This window comes from Salvelinus fontinalis, chromosome 5 (genome assembly GCF_029448725.1).
Source record: "Salvelinus fontinalis isolate EN_2023a chromosome 5, ASM2944872v1, whole genome shotgun sequence".
Classification (NCBI taxonomy): domain Eukaryota; kingdom Metazoa; phylum Chordata; class Actinopteri; order Salmoniformes; family Salmonidae; genus Salvelinus; species Salvelinus fontinalis.
In genome coordinates this window covers 32981880-33000274 of record NC_074669.1, presented here as the reverse complement: position 1 = coordinate 33000274, position 18395 = coordinate 32981880, and the positions used below count along the sequence as shown (strand labels likewise).

Below are 18395 nucleotides of genomic sequence, written 5' to 3'. Positions count from 1 at the left end.
TATAAACTATATTTCATCTCCAATGTTCATTGAAAACATAAATACATTTGGACAATGAGCACTTGTTGTCTCAAATACATCGCTACAGTTTGGTTAGCTAGCCAGCAAATTTTAGCCATATTAGCATTAACATGAAATCAGCCAAAAGCTCAAACAAGACATGGTACTGTATCAAGAACAATATAAAACTAGTTGAAACGAGCCACTTATGATTCCCCACGTGGCAGTTTCTTGTCATTACTGCTAGCTATCTGGCCATCCAGAATCACAACAACACACGGACATCTGCCCCATTGAAGAATGTGCATCATTTTTCTGACGTTGTCAGCTAACCCATCTACATGCCTGTTGGCAAATTTAAAAACAAACTAAAACATGTCCCTGCGTTTGTGTGCACAAATGAACACACACACACACACACACACACACACATACACAGACAAACACGCTGACACATACATTCTGCCAAACTGACATTCCATGGCTGGTCTTCATTCTACCACGATTGAAAACAAGTAAAGAGATCAGTGTGATGGAACATATTGTGACACATCAGTGTTCTCGTCTTTCCAATGCAGCACAGTCAATTCTCCATTATGAATACAAGAAATGCATACAACAAAGTGAAGGTAATTGGCTTGAATTCTTGAATGCCTTTGTGTCACAGAGGCTCGCCGCTCTGCCAGAGTGAACTGACTCTCTCTCGCTGTTCTCATCCTCCTAGATCAGTGGTTTTATTCATCTCGCTCTTATGACGGTAGAGAAGGAAAAACAGACCTTATTCCTAAAACAAAATCCCAACTCCAGCTTAATTTTTTTTGTAAATTGTTGAAAATGTATTTTGAAGCCAGAAGAAGGCTAGTTTCAGCTACATTTATGCCTATACTAGATGAGATATTTTATATATGAATGCTTCCTCTCAGTGTTTGAGACCAATTTTCCATACACACAAAAGCAGAACCCTGTTTAGTGGGAATTTCTCCTTTCCCAAGATAATCCATCCACCTGACAGGTATGGCATACCCTTACAAAAATGTACCGACAACAGCACAAAGGGCAAGAAGGTAGAGACAACAATACATCACGCAAAGCAGACACAACTGTCAGTAAGTGCCCATGATTGAGTCTTTGAATTAAGACATTGAGATAAAACTGTCCAATTTGAGTGTTTGTTGCAGCTCGTTCCAGTCGCTAGCTGCAGTGAACTGAAAAGACGAGCGACCCAGGAAGGTGTGCTTTGGGGACCTTTAACAGAATGTGACTGGCAGAACGGGTGTTGTATGTGGAGGATGAGGGCTGCAGTAGATATCTCAGATAGGGGGCAATGAGGCCTAAGAGGGTTTTATAAATAAGCATCAACCAGTGGGTCTTGCGATGGGTATACAGAGATGACCAGTTTACAGAGGAGTATAGAGTGCAGTGATCTGGGGAGGGGCCAGCTGAGTATAAGACTGTATCATCTGCATATAAATGGATGAGAGAGCTTCCTACTGCCTGAGCTATGATGTTGATGTAAATTGAGAAGAGCGTGGGGCCTAGGATCGAACCTTGGGGTACTCCCTTGGTGCCAGGCAGTGGCTGAGACAGCAGATGTTCTGACTTTATACACTGCACTCTTTGAGAGAGGTAGTTAGCAAACCAGGCCAAAGACCCCTTTCATTTAAAACCAGAACTTTACAACCTCTGGGTTGCAGACGGATTAAGATCATTGAAATTTATGAACATTTGATTACAAAATTCTATAACACTGTCTTGACTTGGGACATGACTTGGGACTTGAGTGCTAAGACTTGAGACTTACTTGTGACTTGTAAAACAATGACCTGGTCCCACCTCTGCTTGGTATACACTGAGTCTCCAACTACAAAACTGTGAGCTTTTGCATGTTTGTCATGGTAAGTGTTCTGTCCTGCTTGCTTAGCCTGCACCTTACTCTTTAGGTCTGGATGTATCAAGTCTAACGTGCACCTCAACTTCCTCCCCATCATCATCTCAGCCGGTGAAAGTCCGGTGGTTGACTGTGGCGTGACACGATAGCTAAATAACGCTCTACTCACTTGTCTCCAACGAGTCGCCTGCACTGTTTTTCATTAGCTCTTTGATCGTCTGAATGGCTCTCTCTACCAAACCATTCGGGGGAGGGTGGTGTGGTGCCGCAGTGACGTGTGATTCCAATCTTTGCCATGAACTCCTTACCGTTCTCACACACAAAACACTGAGAGTTGTCTGAAAAAATAATCTCTGGAATGCCATGAAGACTGAAACTGTTCCTGAGGCACTCCATGGTAGCAGCAGATGTAGCTGAGCTCACTGGATATACACCCAGCCATTTTGAGTGAGCGTCTACAATCACCAAAAACATCTTTCCGATGAAAGGAACTGCATAGTCTATGTGTAGCCTTCTCCAGGGCTTACTGGGCCACTCCCATGGATGTAGTGGTGCACTAGTAGGTGCTCTTTGCTCTTGACATGTGGTGCATGACTTTACCTTCCTTTCAATGTCCATATTAGGCCACCACATGTAGCTCCTGACCAAACCTTTCATTCTCGTCATGCCGGGATGACTCTGATGTAGCTGCTCCATCATCGCTGTGTCCTCTGTCTGGAACAATGACATGGGCTCCCCACAGCACACAGCCGTCCTGGACACTGAGCTCGTGCTGTCTCTGTTTGTATGACGCAAACTCAGATCTGATCTGGCCACCTCCTCAGTGTGTACTCACAGACCCTCGACAAGACTGGATCTTTCGCTGTCCAGCTCTGGATTTGCTGGGAGGTCATCAGTGGGCTGTTCTCCTGGTTCAACATCAGCACTCGTTCCTCCGGTGGCAGACTGCTTGGACACTCTGGGAGAGGGAGGCAGCTGAGAGCATCTGCAATACCATTGTCCTTGCCTGCTCTGTAAGTAAAAACATACTCATATGCTCGTAGTGTTGCTGCTCATCTCAATATTCTAGGAGAAGCCATCTGTGGCACTGCTTATGGTCTGTACAGATTTCAAACTTTCTCCCACATAGATACTTATGAAACTTCTGCACGCCAAATATGATAGCTCACCCCTCCTTATCAAGTTGTGAATAGTTATGCTCTGCAGGTGAGAGAGTGTGTGATACAAACCCTATTGGCTTCTCTCCCCCATCTGGCATGCGATGAGACAACACCGCCCCTACCCCGTAGGGCGAGGCATCACAGGAAAGTATCAGTTCTTTTCCTTCATCATAATGCACTAACACTCTGCTCGACTGCTACAGTTCTTTTGACAGTTTGAAGGCCTTTTGTTGTTCTGATCCCCAACACAATGGCTCGTCCTTCCTCAGCAGCTTGTGCATAGGAGCCAATAGTGTCGACAGATTCGGTAGGACACTCTTATAGTAGTTTAATAGGCCCAGATACGATTTCAGTTCTGTAACTGTGGGTGCTGCCCAGTCTGGGAACTTCACTGGTTCCATGATTTTGTTGTCCTGGCAACGATCTAACTCAGCCTCTATCTTAGTTTCCATTGCAAACGCTGCTGACCTTGGTTTGAAGAAACGGGGTGTGGCATCACTTGATACGTGTCTCTTTGCTGTGAATCCTTTCAACGTGCCCAACTCATCCTTGAACACTTCCTCGTTTTTCTTGAACACTTCCTGTAGAGCCTCTTTGCTGTCAGGCATCTTATTCATGGTATGCCAGTCCACATCCAACATGGTGATCCACCCTCGCCCCAGCATGTTTGGTCCTGACCCCACTACAACTACAACTGGTAGCTCTTTGACTATTCCTTTGTATTCAACTTTCACATTAGCTGATCCTACAATGTCCACTTTCTGTCCGGTATATGTTTTCAGACTGATAAAACATGTACCTAGCTCTGGAACCTTTGCTTTCTTGCCTAGCCTAGCATACTCTGACTGTGACATTATTGTGACACTACAGACAGTATCTATCTCATATTTCGCTTCACATCCCTGTACAGTTAAATACTGTCAAAGCAGAGGTACCTTAGTAATGGTAGTGTCCATATTGTGAATAGTAAACACATCCTCACGACACTCTTCCTCTTCCTGTATGAAATTTGCCCCTTTCGAATGTCTCCCCCCTCCCCTTGAGTCGTTTTATGAGCCTGCGTGCTCGTTTTGTCTGCGACTGCAATTCTGCAGGCCCTCTTTATGTGCCCCATCTTACCCTAGTTGTGACACTTTTCTCCCTTGAACCGGGAACTAATTTGTCCAGTGGTTGCGTTCACTACATCTGTAGCATTTTCCCTCCTGCTGCTTCTTCACGCGCTCGTCCATTTTGTAAACTGTCCCTGTCACCGGTCGCCCCCCTTCGCTCAGGCAGTTCAAATCCTTCATGTTCTTGTCGGCTGCTTCAGTGGCCTGCACTTTCCTTAGCGCTGTGTCAAATGTCAAAATCTCCTCAGTTAAAAAGCTCTGCTGGATCTTATCATCCTTTACCCCACATACTAATCTGTCACGTAGCATCACTGTGAGAGTGTCTCCATAGTTACAGTCCTGTGATAGCTTCCTTAGTGCCGCCACATATTCAATAACACTTTCCTCTGGTTTCCTATTTCTTGAGTTGAATTTCCACCTTTGTACTATTTCACTCGGTTTAGGATTGACATTTGTATTCAGTAGACTCATCAAGTCCTCAAAGGATTTCTCTCCTGGCTTTGCCGGTGCTCAGTAAATCCCTCATCAAGGTGTAGGTTTGTACGCCCACACAGCTCAGTAGAATGGCCCTTTTCTTTGCCGCGTTGGTGATCTCATTTGCAACAAAACAATGGTTGAGAACTTCGCAATATTCTTCCCACAACTGTGTCTTGTTGTCAAATGGTGCCACCAATCCTACTGTGCCTGCCATCCTTTCTGTCTTCCAGTCACTGCTTCCAAAAAGAAGGCGAAGTATTTGCTAGCTTCCCCATGTCGATAGCTCTCACTCGCTTAGCCTTTCTTAGCTAACTAGCATGCTACTATTCAGTCACGGTAGTTTCACCGTTCATAACTCAGAAAACTCTGTAGTCTCACCGAAAACTTCTTCCGATTTTGTCTCGTCGCCAAATGTAGTATATTGAATAGACCAACATATTGTAGCGACCCGCACAGACAGCTGTGTGTTATGTGTTAGGCTAGTAGGTGGCTGTGTTGTACTGACCAGTACCCAGTGTTCGCGGGGTCCGACATGCCAATCAACCTGCTATCTGCCAATCACGGGAATGCCTGGAATGTTCTGATGCCGGGCATCCTGGCGGTTGGCGGAGTGGCGTGGAGGGGGGTTGGGCAGGGGGATGGAGCATTGGAAGTTAAGACCAGGTTTAGCCTTTGTTCTCTCTCTTATGTCTGGCCTTCACAAGAGAAGGTCACAGTTGGCTTGTGGTTATCTTTCACTTATTTGGCGTGGGTTACGGCCAAACAGTAGCCTGTGTAAAGTTGGTTTAATAAACCGTCAATTCGTAAACTCAATCCTCTGTCTGGACAATTGTTCCTTTATGATCTAGTCAGGTCATTACAATATAATTGGAGTACACAGGATGTAATCTTTACTTGTCATTTATTAGGAACTGATTTACACCACTATCTATCATGGAGACCAATACTCAACTAACTCTATTGCTCACAGAACAGTTACCAACCTAGGACCGGTGATAGCGCCACCTATTGGTTAGATGAGCCAGCATAATTTTTCACTATAACAAAAACAAAATCCACCCTTGTTGAATGTCATTGATCTTTAGAAAATGTCTTCAACTACATCTGCCGATTTTTGTCCGTGCAGCGTTTAAGGTGATATGAGCTGTAGCTGTTGTGAAGGAAGTTGTCAAGTGAGATTGTGTTTATACAGGACCTCCCGCCCCCTCCTACTAGTCATGTCAATGTGGAGCTATACGGCGCAATATGGAGCCCTCAACATTGTTACAAATTTGGGAGGCGCACAGCGATGTGTTAAGGAGCTCAATTTGGCCTCTGCATGCGGACAGGGGCTCCGCCATTGCGTCACCTCCATAGGCGCCTGCGACCACATTTCCAATCAAGCATAAATTGGCTTTAAACATGGGTCAATGGAACCTGCCTACTGTCAAACATTGGGCAATGCATTACACCAGAGAGGAAGAGGCGAAGCGAGATGTTTCACTCTTGCCAAAATATGTCAAATATAAGCCCAATTCGGTTTCTATCGGCTTATTTTGGACCTAAACGTTTCGCCTACCTTCCCGCTTTTAGAAAAACGACACCCATCGTTAGGGCGGAGACATGAGTATCTCGTTATTATGTACTGATCTCTGATTGCACTCGTCCTTAGTTTGTGATCTTTTGGTGCCCTCTGGCGTCATACTATCCACACATCACCTTGCGGATGCGACAATGTGATAATTGTACAGTAGGCTGCAGCTGCAACCCATCTGTGTGACAGGCTATTGTCATCTCCAGAAATGCAAAGGTTATTATCTATTTATGAGTCAGACATTCTGACATGGATATTATAATCAACTAAGCTATATGGGGGGCTCGGTAGACTGTGATTGTGAGCCCTTCGCTCGCTTTAGTTGACACAAATCATTATAGCTTCCAACACAATATCTTCAGTTAATCTACCCTCATCGACAATAAACACTAATTGTAGTATTTCGCATAAACTCGTCTTATTCTTATGTGGGAAATGGGGCATGGGCTAAACAAAGCAGATCTTTGTTGCCGTTTGGTAGGCCTGGGTTACGGCACCGATGCCCAATTGCGCGTGAGTGGTGCAATCGCCCCGTAAACACGGACCAATCACAGAGCCGTGCACGACCAGGGCGGGCGGGGCTTGATTCTTTCTCAGAGACTGGGTGTGTGATCGAATTGTTCAGGACTGGAGACCCAGACGAATAGAGAAATAGGCTACCTGTTCATGGAAATCAAACAGTGATCTCTTATTGTTTGAGAGCCGGACGAGATGTAGGATAACGGTTGGTTTTGTCTGTAAACTGGAGCAATGACCACCACCACCACAATACCTGCGAGGGGTCAAGGATTGGACAGGTGTGTTACCTGTGGAGCGCGTGGAGGGGCTAGCAGATGTGCAGCCTCGAGTTTAGACTGATCGGTCACCCACACCTCGTTGCCTGTGTGTTAGCCCCACATGGATGCTATACCTGGTTGGAACACAAAGCACATGGTAAGCATGCCTGCCTCTCCGAGCCAACACCTTGCCTGTGTCCTCACCTCGGCTTCCCCCTGAGCCCCAGGCTCCACCTGAAACCGTTATTCTGTCGGCCCATTCTAACCTGAGCACCATGGTGAGATGACCAGCCGCTCGGTAATCTGCCAGAGGACCCCATTCTGTGCGTCTTTGTTGGACACACACTATCTGTCTGCCTGCGCTCTGGGTTTCCTTTGTAACAAAGGGTTTACGCAGAGCGGAGTGGACAGGGCAACAGAGCGCCCGGAGTTTGGCTGTGGGGTTTGGCAGCTCTTTGTTGCATAGATGGCAGCGGGACCAGAGCGGCCGGTGGCGGAGGCGCAGCGGCAGGACCGGGAACAACCGCCACCGGAGAACGGCTTCATGCCTCTTGAGCAGACACAGGCACCTAGGCTCCTGCAGCACGTCGACGGCTCGGTACTACCGCCTCTCGGGGGATTTGGGAAACACCAAAAACAGCTTGTTGTTCTGACGTGGATACCGGCGTTATTTATCGGATTTAGCCAGTTTTCGGATTATTTCCTTTTGGCGCAACCAAAAGGAACGTGCGTGCAGCCTCTTGTTAACGGAAGTAATTGGACCGTTGGTTCTTTAAAGTTGCCCTTGACCGCCACGAACGGAGACATTGGTAAGCCCGTGCCTTACAGCGGCGGCATGGAGTGCGAGTGCAAGGAGTGGAAGCTCGAGCTGCAGACCGGACTCAGTCAGAACGTGGTTACCAAGGTAACGTGTGCTCCATATACCATACCTTCCTTCTGATGATTTCTGCGTCTGAAAATACATAATAGGCCTAATCATCAGAATCACCAACACTGCATCCTATGCAACTATGGGGCGGGCACAAGCTAATTATCAAATACATGTAGCCTACCCAGCACCATGGACAGCGCATGCACTCAGGCTCAGTGTTCAATTCTGTGCCATAGGACTAATTTAAAACAGATCACAGTTTGCTCTCAGAGCACACAGTAACTCATCAAACCACTTTAATTTCTCCTTTGACCTGAATTGGCATGATCAAAAACACACTGCACTCTGGAGTGTAATTATCCATGCAAGCTCATTTAGTTATTCAGTGTTTAATGTGATATATGTGGCAGTGTAGCCTCTGTGGTGCTGATGAGAGCAGGGAATGTGATTATTCTACGATCCATCATTGAAGAAGAGTAGGTGTAGCTGTCTCTTGTTACCCCAATACATGAACCAGCATATGAGCAGGTTTGACAAACAATCAATTGAATCTTAAACTTCTATGAGATAAGGTTTCAGTGTGTGTGTGTGGGGTTAAAATAGCCATTAGATACACCTATTACAGACTGTGTCTTTCCTAATCTCACACTGCCCAGGCCACTGCAGACTTATCACTCATACCCAATGATCATCTTTCTCTTTCCCTCTTATCCTCTTCCTCTCTTTCCCTCTCTCTCTCTCATTCCCTCCCACTCTCTCCTCTCTTTTTCTCTCTCTTCCCTCTATCTCTATCTCTCTCTTCATCTCTCTCAATCCCTCTATCGCTCTTTATCATCACTCTCTCTGCTCCCTCTCCCCCTCCGGCTCTCTCACTCTCCCTTCCTTTTCTCCCTCCAACTCTCTATCACTCTCTTCTCTCTCTCTGTCCCTGCATCCCTCTATCTTTTCCTCCATTCCTCTCCCCCTCCTCTTCTCTCACGCCCTCTGCTCTGGAACAAAGCTGGGGGCTCAGCAGGGTGTGAGTCACTGTTAAACAGCCATACTCTTTCTGCTTGACATCACACACACACACACACACGAATGCACACATTGAACGTAAGCACAGACCCACACACACACACACACACACACACACACACACACACACACACACACACACACACACACACACACACACACACACACACACACAGTATCTCTGGTTCCCTTGTGGTGCATGTTTGAATGGTACACGTGAGATTACAACATGTTTGCACACTCAAACTCCATATCGACCTTCATGAATAATCAACACATTCAGAGCATAGCAGAGGGAGAGAAAGAAAGAGAGAGAGGGGTGAAGACTGCGAGAGGGAGGGAGCGAGAGCAAGGGACAGAAAGAGATAGAGAAAGAGTGTGTGAGAGACAAAGGGAGAATTAGAGAGCTTGAGCAACGGGAGAGCGAGTCAGAGGAAGAAAGAGACAGACAGACAGACAGACAGACAGTGTTGATAAATCACATCACTCTGTGCTGTCAGTGCCTCCCATCGCACACAGGTTCTCAGGGTAAAAAACTCAGACCAAATTGTGCATAGGGATCTTTTAGTTTTGTCTCTATTCTCTAACGCATGACTCGTTGCTCTTTCTGTTGTGGTGTTTGCTGTGGGATATAATGCTGTTGATAGATATATGGTGTATGTTTGTCCCTTTCTCTTTGTTTCACCACCAAATTAAAAAAAATCATACCATGAAATGATCGATTTTGGTTGCATTAGGAACTAGTGGAATTATAAGAGGGGTGGGAATACAAAAGACTCAAAACCAATAAGGATGTTTGAGGTATTATTTCCTATTGTTAACAATATATTTAATTTCCCTTCTCTCTCTCTCTCTCTCTCTCTCTCTCTCTCTCTCTCTCTCTCTCTCTCTCTCTCTCTCTCTCTCTCTCTCTCCTCTCTCTCTCTCTCTCTCTCTCTCTCTCCTCTCTCCCTCCCCTCTCTCTCTCTCTCTCATCTCTCTCTCTCTCCTCTCTCTCTCTCTCTCTCTCTCTCTCTCTCTCTCTCTCTCTCTCTCTCACTCTCTCTCTCTCTCTCTCTCTCTCTCTCTCTCTGCAGTGGAACTTGGTGTGTGATTCAGCCTGGAAGGTTCACATCGCTAAGTTCTCTTTCCTGGTGGGATCTATCTTCGGCTACCTGGTGATGGGAGTCGTAGCCGACTGGTACACTACCCTGCACCGTCCTCTTCTTCCATTTCACATCTGTGGCTGCATCCCAATTCTCCACATTTCTCCCAATGTATGCACTTGCACACTCCCTGTCATGGATTCAAAAGCATCAGATTGGTGTAAGCATTAGTTGGAGGGAGTTTTCAAAATGTTCACTGTAGCTCCATGACAGAGAGTTTGCAAGTGTACACTTCTGGAAAAGGATGGAGAATCTGAACACAGACTCTGTGTGTCAGTTTCAGACACATCTGTGTCTGTTTCCCACTCTGTGTCTGTATCCCCTTCTCCCATACATCTCAGAATAGAGCATCGTCTTGTGTTAAAACACCCACTGCTCTCCGTGCTGAGGTTGTTGATGAGCTGTAGCTATAGCAACAGAGGCTATAGAATAACTGGTTCATAACTCTCTGACCCAATGACCTGCTGACCTCTGAACCAGATTGTCAGGGGAAACAGACTGTAGAGGATCAGAATGTTCTCTTCCAGACAAAAATACTAATTTCTTTCTCTCGACTTCCATTTCACGCCATTTCTCTCTTTCGCTCTGTTTCTCTATGTCTGCCCCCCTCTCTCTCTATGTCTGCCCCCCTCTCTCTCTCTCTCCCGCCGTCTCCCCTCTCTCTTTCAGGTTCGGTCGTCAACCGGTTCTGATCGTCTCGGTGCTGTTCATGTTGGTGTTTGGTTTGAGCGTAGCATTCTCCTTCAACGTGACTATGTTCAGCACACTGCGTTTCTTTGAGGGTTTCTGTCTAGCTGGCCTCACTCTCTCCCTCTACGTACTGAGTAAGTACTGTACCTCCACTTCCTGGTATCTACTTCATACTTCCTGCTCTAGACCTACTGCTTCCTGTTTCCTACCTGTATCAGATTGATAGATGTGCTTTGGTAAATTAGAGCTTGGTTGGTCCATTGTTCAAGAAGGTCCTCATAGACTGGGGGGTGTTAATTCGTTTTAAACCTCAATGGTCTCTGAGAAGGTATCAACAATGTCTAATTCGATTAGATACACAGCATGAATAAGATGATTAGCATGAACTATCACTTAATGGACCTTGATGGGGGGACCTTGACAAAGTCTGGCATACTGACCCCCTACCCCTTGATGGGGACATCAGTGTTGTCTAGCTTGTCCTTTATCTACAGCTATGCCTGGGATTCTATCCTACTACGCCCTACACCATATACCACCTAACCTCCAACCCCCCACTCATCTCCCTTGCCCCCTAGGCCTTTTATCACCAGAGAGATAAGTCAGTCAGTTTGAGGTTGGGGCTAAGGGGGTTGGGGGGTTCTATGAAGGTGGTCTTGGGAAAATGGTTTTGAGGCTAAAATGTGATGAATATAGGATTTCTAGTTTAAATAGTTTTGTTGTGTACTATGCATGTGTTTGTGAATGTGTAGCCTTGCATTTGCAAAGTGGATGCTGTCTTTAGATTGGTGGTGTTTGGGTGTTTGTCTCAGAAGGCATCAAACAAAGGACTGTCAACAACCTCTAAGTCATGTTTTCTCTGTGTGTGTGTGTGTGTGTGTGTGTGTGTGTGTGTGTGTGTGTGTGTGTGTGTGTGTGTGTGTGTGTGTGTGTGTGTGTGTGTGTGTGTGTGTGTGTGTGTGTGTGTGTGTGTGTGTGTGTGTGTGTGTGTGTGTGTGTGTGAGGTCATTGTTACCAGGCCGTACTAGAAGAGCGGCTGACAAAGCGTTTTTTCCCCCCATCATGACTTCTGCTAAAAACTCTGCCATTACATTTTTTTCACCTGATCAGGTTCTTTCTCTAATATCAGCATTTCATAACCTGTTAAACTCTTGTTTGGGCCCTGTACAGGGCCCTGCAAGAAAATAGAAAGTTACATATAATTTGAAAGCTACAGCCCTTGTCTTTTTGGAAATGTTATTAAAATCTTAATGCTAGCAACTTCTCTCAACATCAGGTGATATCCTACTGATATCTAGTGGACAAACTGTGAATTGGACAGGGGATATATTTACATCAAGGAGAGACAAAAAATGAAGGCATGGCAAGTTGCAAAAAGGTAAAAGATCAAACTTTTTTTGGAATAGTAAAATGGGGATTAGAAAAAAGAAGTACATTTCCGGTTTCTTTGGACCGGCTGTATCTCAGACTCTTATCATCAGCCCCACAGTTCTTACGCTTCTAACAGTACTAAGCATGTGTTTGTAGGACATACAGTGCCTTCGGGGAAGGTATTCAGACACATTGACTTTTTCCACATTTTGTTATGTTACAGCCTTATTCTAAAATTTATTTAAAAAATGTTCCCCTCATCAATGTACACACAATACCCCATAATGACAAAGCAAAAATAGTTTTTAGAAATGTTTGCAAATGTATATAAAAAGACCTGAAATATCACATTTATATATGTATTCAGACCCTTTACTCAGTGCTTTGTTGAAGCACCTTTGGCAGCGATTACAGCATGGAGTAAAAATAATAATTAAAAAACTCTGTAATCTACATAAGGACAACCATCTCTGCATCACTCCACCAATCAGGCCTTTATGGTAGAGTGGCCAGACGGAAGCCACTCCTCAGTAAAAGGCACATAACAGCCCGCTTAGAGTTTGCCAAAAGGCACCTAAAGGACTCTCAGACCATGAGAAACAAGATTCTCTGTTCTGATGAAACCAAGATTGAACTCTTTGGCCGGAATGCCAAGCGTCACGTCTGGGGGAAACCTTGCACCATCCCTAACATGAAGGGTGGTGGTGGCAGCATCATGCTGTGGGGATGTTTTTCAGCGGCAGGGACTGGGAGACTAGTCAGGATCGAGGGAAAGATGAACGGAACAAAGTAGAGAGAGATCCTTGATAAAAGTCTGCTCCAGAGCACTCAGGACCTCAATCTGGGGCGAAAGGGGGGGGGGGGGGGGGGGGGGGGGGGGGGGGAATGTAATAGTTCGGTGGCAATTTTATTACTTGTTCAGCAGACTTATGGCTTGGGGTTAGAAGCTGTTAAAGAGCCTTTTGGTCCTAGACTTGGCGCTCCGGTACGGCTTGCCGTGCGGTGGCAGAGAAAACAGTCTATGACTTGGGTGACTGGAGTCTGACAATTTTATGAGCTTTCCTCTGACACCGCCTATTATATAGGTCCTGGATTGCGTGACGCTTGGCCCCAATGATGTACTGGGCCGTACGCACTACCCTCTGTAGCACCTTGCGGTCAGATGCCAAGCAGTTGCCATACCAGGCGGAGATGGAACCAGTCAGGATGCTCTCGATGGTGCAGCTGTAGAACTTTTTGATGATCTGGGGATCCATGCCAAATCTTTTCAGTCTCCTGAGGGGGAAAAGGTTTTGTCGTGCCCTCTTCACGACTGTCTTGGTGTGTTTGGACCATGATAGTTCGTTGGGGATGTGGACACCAAGGAACTTGAAAACTCTCGACCCGCTCCACAACAGCCCCATTGATGTTAATGGGGGCCTATTCGGCCCGCCTTTTCCTGTAGTCTACGATCAGCTCCTTTGTCTTGCTCACATTGAGGTAGAGGTTGTTGTCCTGGCACCACACTGACAGTTCTCTGACTTCCTCCCTATAGGCTGTCTCATCGTTGTCGGTGATCAGTTGTGTCATCAGCAAACGTAATGAGTGTGTTGGAGTCGTGTTTGGCCACGCAGTCGTGGGGTGAACAGGGGTTTTGCGTTGTACACAAAATATATTTGAGCAGAATTCGGCATGCAGACTTTTAATTGGGTGTTTGTCCCATTTTGTGAATTCTTGGTTGGTGCGTGGACCCCAGACCTCACAACCATAGAGACCAATGGGTTCAATAGCTGATTGAAGTATTTTTAGCCAGATCCTACTTAGGATGTTGAGATGTATGTTCCTTTTGATAGCATAGAAGGCCCTTCTTGCCTTGTATCTTACATCATTCACAGCCTTGTGGAAGTTACCTGTGGTGTTGATATTTAGGCCGAGGTATGTATAATTCTTTGTGTGTTCTAGGGCAACAGTGTCTATACAGAATTTGTATTTGTTGTATTGGCTACTGGACCATTTTTGGAAGGCCATTATTTTTGTCGAACTGAAATTCATTGTCAGGGCCCAATTCTGACAGAATCTGTGCAGAAGATCTAGGTGCTGCTGTGGGCCCTCCTTGGTTGGGGACAAAAGCACCAGATCATCTGCAAACAGTAGACATTTGATTTCCGAGTCCAGTAAGGTGAGACCAGGTACTGCAGACGGTTCTAGTGTCCTCGTGTCACGATCGTCATAGTAATCGGACCAAGGTGCAGCGTGGTAAACGTCCATTTTCTTTATTCAATACGAACAAAAACAACAAAAGCACAAACGAAACGTGAAGCTACTGGTCTGCACACAGGCAACTATCTGTAGACAAGATCCCACAAAACACAAAGGGGAAATGGCTGCATAAATATGATCCCCAATCAGAGACAACAATAAACAGCTGTCTCTGATTGGAAAGCATACCAGGCCAACGTAAACCATTAATCACCTAGATGACCCACCCTAGTCACTATCAAGCCCCAACCAACATAGAGAATTAACAACTCTCTATGGTCAGGGCGTGACAGTACATCTACGATGAATGACACAGGATGTCGGCGGCGGCTCCGGTGCGGGGCGAAGTATCCACTCCGCTCACAGATACTTCATCCACCATGGCAGCTCTGATGCGGGGATCGTCGCCGGAAGCTCCGGACCGCAGACCATCACTGGATTCTCCGGTACGTGGATCGTTGCCAGAGAAACCGGACCGTAGATCGTGGCAGGAGGCTCTGGACTGAGAACCCCTGCTGAAGGCTCTGGATTGCCGACCATCACTGGAGGCTCCGGACCGCAGACTGTCTCAGGAGGTTCTGGACCGTAGAACGTCTCAGTAGGTTCCGGACCGTAGACCGTCTCAGTAGGTTCCGGACCGTAGACCGTCTCAGGAGGTTCCGGACCGTAGACCGTCTCAGGAGGTTCCGGACCGTAGACCGTCTCAGGAGGTTCCGGACCATAGACCGTCTCAGGAGGTTCCGGACCGTAGACCGTCTCAGGAGGTTCCGGACCGTAGACCGTCTCAGGAGGTTCCGGACCGTGGCCCGTCGTTGGAGGTTCCGTACTGTGAAGCGTCGCCGGAAGCTCTGAACTGGAAACTGTCGTCGGAAGCTCTGGACTGGGAACTGTCTCCGGAAGCTTTGGACTGGGAACTGTCGCCGGAAGCTCTGGACTGGGAACTGTTGCCGGAAGCTCTGGACTGTGGAGGCGCACTGGAGGCCTGATGCGTGGGACCAGTACAGGTGGCACTGGGCTGATGACACGCACCTCAGGGCGAGTGCGGGGAAGAGGCACAGGACGTACTGGACTTTTCGGAAATTGCTGCTGACGCATATTCCGCGTTAATTATTGGCGTCAAATTTCAAATCAAATCGTATTCGCACAAGCACCGAATACAACAGACCTCACCGTGAATTGCTTACTTAGGAGCCCTTAACCAACAATGCAGTTGTCAGAAAATAAGAGTTTTGAAAATATTTACAAAATAAAAAATACAATTTTAAAAGTACCACAATTGAAAGGGCTACATGCCTGGGGTACCAGTACCGAGTCAATGTGCGGGGGTACAGGTTATTCGCGGTAATGTATACATGTGGTAGGGGTAAAGTGACTATGCATAGATAATAAACAGTGAGTAGCAGCAGTGTAATAAATAGACTGGATAGCCATTTAGACTGGATAGACTGGATAGCCATTTTAATAATTGTTCAGCAGTCTTATGGCTTGGGGTAGAAGCTGTTAAGGAGCCTTTTGGTCCTAGACTTGGTGCTCCGGAACCGTTTGCTGTGGGGTAGCAGAGAGAACAGTCTATGACTTGGGTGGCTGGAGTCTTTGACAACATTTTTTCCCCCTTTGATAACCGCCTAGTATTGAGGTCCTGGATGGCAGGAAGCTTGGCCCCAGTGATGTACTGGACCATACGCACTACCCTCTGTAGCGCCTTACGGTCGGATCCCGAGCAGTTTCCATACGAGGCGGTGATGCAACCAGTCAGGATGCTCTCGATGGTGCAGCTGTAAGACTTTTTGAGGATATGAGGACCCATGCCAAATCTTTTCAGTCTCCTGGAGGAATAGGTGTTGTCGTGCCCTCTTCACTGTCTTGGTGTGTGTTGTCCTGGCACCACACTGCCAGGTCTCTGACCTCCTCCATTGTCAGGCCTACCACCGTGGTGTCATGGACAAACGTAATGATTGTATTGGAGTCATGCTTGGCCACGCAGTCGTGGATGAACAGGGAGTACAGGAGGCGACTAAGCACGCACCTGAGGGGCCCACGTGTTGATGATCAGTGTGGCAGATTTGTTGTTGCCTACCCTTACCACCTGGGAGCAGCCCGTCAGGAAGTATAAGATCCAGTTTCAGAGGGAGGTGTATAGTCCCAAGGTCCTTAGCTTAGTGATGAGCTTTGTGGGCACTATGGTGTTGAACGCAGAGCTGTAGTCAATGAACAGCATTCTTACATAGGTGTTCATTTTATCCAGGTGGGAAAAGGCAGTGTGGTGCGCAATTTAAATTACATCATATGTGGATCTGTTGGGGCGGTATGTGAATTGGAGTGGGTCTAGGGTTTCCGGGGATGATGGTGTTGATGTGAGCCATGACCAGCCTTTTAGAGCACTTCATGGCTACAGATGTGAGTGCTACAGGCGGTAGTCATTTAGGCAGGTTACCTTGGTGTTCTTGGGCTCAGGGACTATGGTGGTCTGCTTGAAGCATGTAGGTATTACAGCCTCGGTTCAGGGAGAGGTTAAAAATGTCAGTGAAGACACTTATCAGCTGGTCCGCCGCGCATGCTGAGTACACGTCCTGGTAATCCTTCTGGCCCCGCAACCTTGTGAAAGTTGACCTGTTTAAATGTCTAACTCACATAGGCTACATGAGCACACAGTCTTCCGGAACAGCTGCTGCTCTCATGCATGCTTCAGTGTTGCTTGCCTCGAAGCGAGCATAGAAGGCGTTTAGCTCGTCTGGTAGGCTTGCGTCACTGGGCAGCTCACAGCTGTGTTTCCCTTTGTAATCCTTAATAGTTTGCAAGCCCTGCCACATCCGACGAGCGTCAGAGCCGGTGTAGTAGAATTCAATCTTAGTCCTGTATTGACGCTTTGCATGTTTGATGGTTCGTCTGAGGGCATAGTGGAATTTCTTATAAGCGTCCGGATTAGTGTCCCGCTCCTTGAAAGCGACAGCTCCAGCCTTTAGCTCAATGCGAATGTTGACAGTAATCCATGGCTTTTGGTTAGGATATGTACGTACGGTCACTGTGGGGACTACGTCATTGATGCACTTATTGATGAAGCCGGTAACTGATGTGATATACTCCTCAATGCCATCGGATTAATCCTGGAACATATTCCAGTCTGTGGTAGCAAAACAGTTCTGTAGCTTAGCATCTGTGTCATCTGACCACTTCCGTATTGAGCGAGTCACTGGTAATTCCTGCTTCAGTTTATGCTTGTAAGCAGGAATCAGGAGGATATAATTATGGTCAGATATGCCAAATGGAGGGCTAGGCAGAGCTTTGTATGCATTTCTGTATGGAGTAAAGGTGGTCTAGTTTTCCTGCGTTAAATTCTCCGGCCACAAGGAGTGCCGCTTCTGGATGAGCATTTTCTTCTTTGCTTATGGCCTTATACAGCTCGCTGAGTGCGGTCTTAGTGCCAGCATCTGTTTGTGGTGGTAAATAGACAGCTACGAAAAATATAGATTAAAACTTTCTTGGTAGATAGTGTGGTCTACAGCTTATCATGAGGTACTCTACCTTGGGTGAGCAAAACCTCAAGACTTCCATAATATTAGAGATCGCGCACCAGCAATATTAGACACACACCACCATCCCTCACCTTACCGGAGGTAGCTGTTCTGTCTTGCCAATGCACAGAAAACCCAGCGAACTGAATATTATCATGTCGTCATTCAGCCACGACTAGGTGAAACATAAGATATTACAGTTTTTGATGGCCCGTTGGTAGGATAGTCTCAAACGGCTCTCATCCAGTTTATTCTCCAGTGATTGCACGTTGGCCAATAGGACAGATGGTAGAGGCGGGTTACCCACCCGCCAACAAATTCTCAAAAGGCACCAGGATCTGCTGGGATTTGGGCCTGGTCCGCGAGCAGCAGTAAATTCTTAGTGTCAGACTTAATGACAAAATCTTTGTCCAGGTGAGTAATCGCTGTTCTGATATCCAGAAGCTCTTTTTGGTCATAAGAGACGGTAGCAGTAACATTATTACCTAAATAAGTCATTTATTTTTAAGTTTTTGCTTTAAAGCTCTAACTAAGATGTTTGGTGCAGTATTTTTCAAGAAAAAAAATG

The 18395-nt window shown here is 46.5% G+C and overlaps 1 protein-coding gene across 1 annotated transcript in view; it reads left to right on the top strand.

The window, feature by feature from the left end:
• The first annotated feature begins 6794 nt into the window (after positions 1-6794).
• Positions 6795-18395, top strand: part of LOC129855483 (solute carrier family 22 member 23) — a 37634-nt gene continuing 26033 nt past the window's right edge. The window contains exons 1-3 of the mRNA XM_055923197.1: positions 6795-7887; positions 9948-10051; positions 10686-10840. Coding sequence (XP_055779172.1) covers positions 7450-7887; positions 9948-10051; positions 10686-10840 — 697 coding nt within the window. The 5' untranslated portion in view covers positions 6795-7449. The remainder of the gene's footprint in view (positions 7888-9947; positions 10052-10685; positions 10841-18395) is intronic.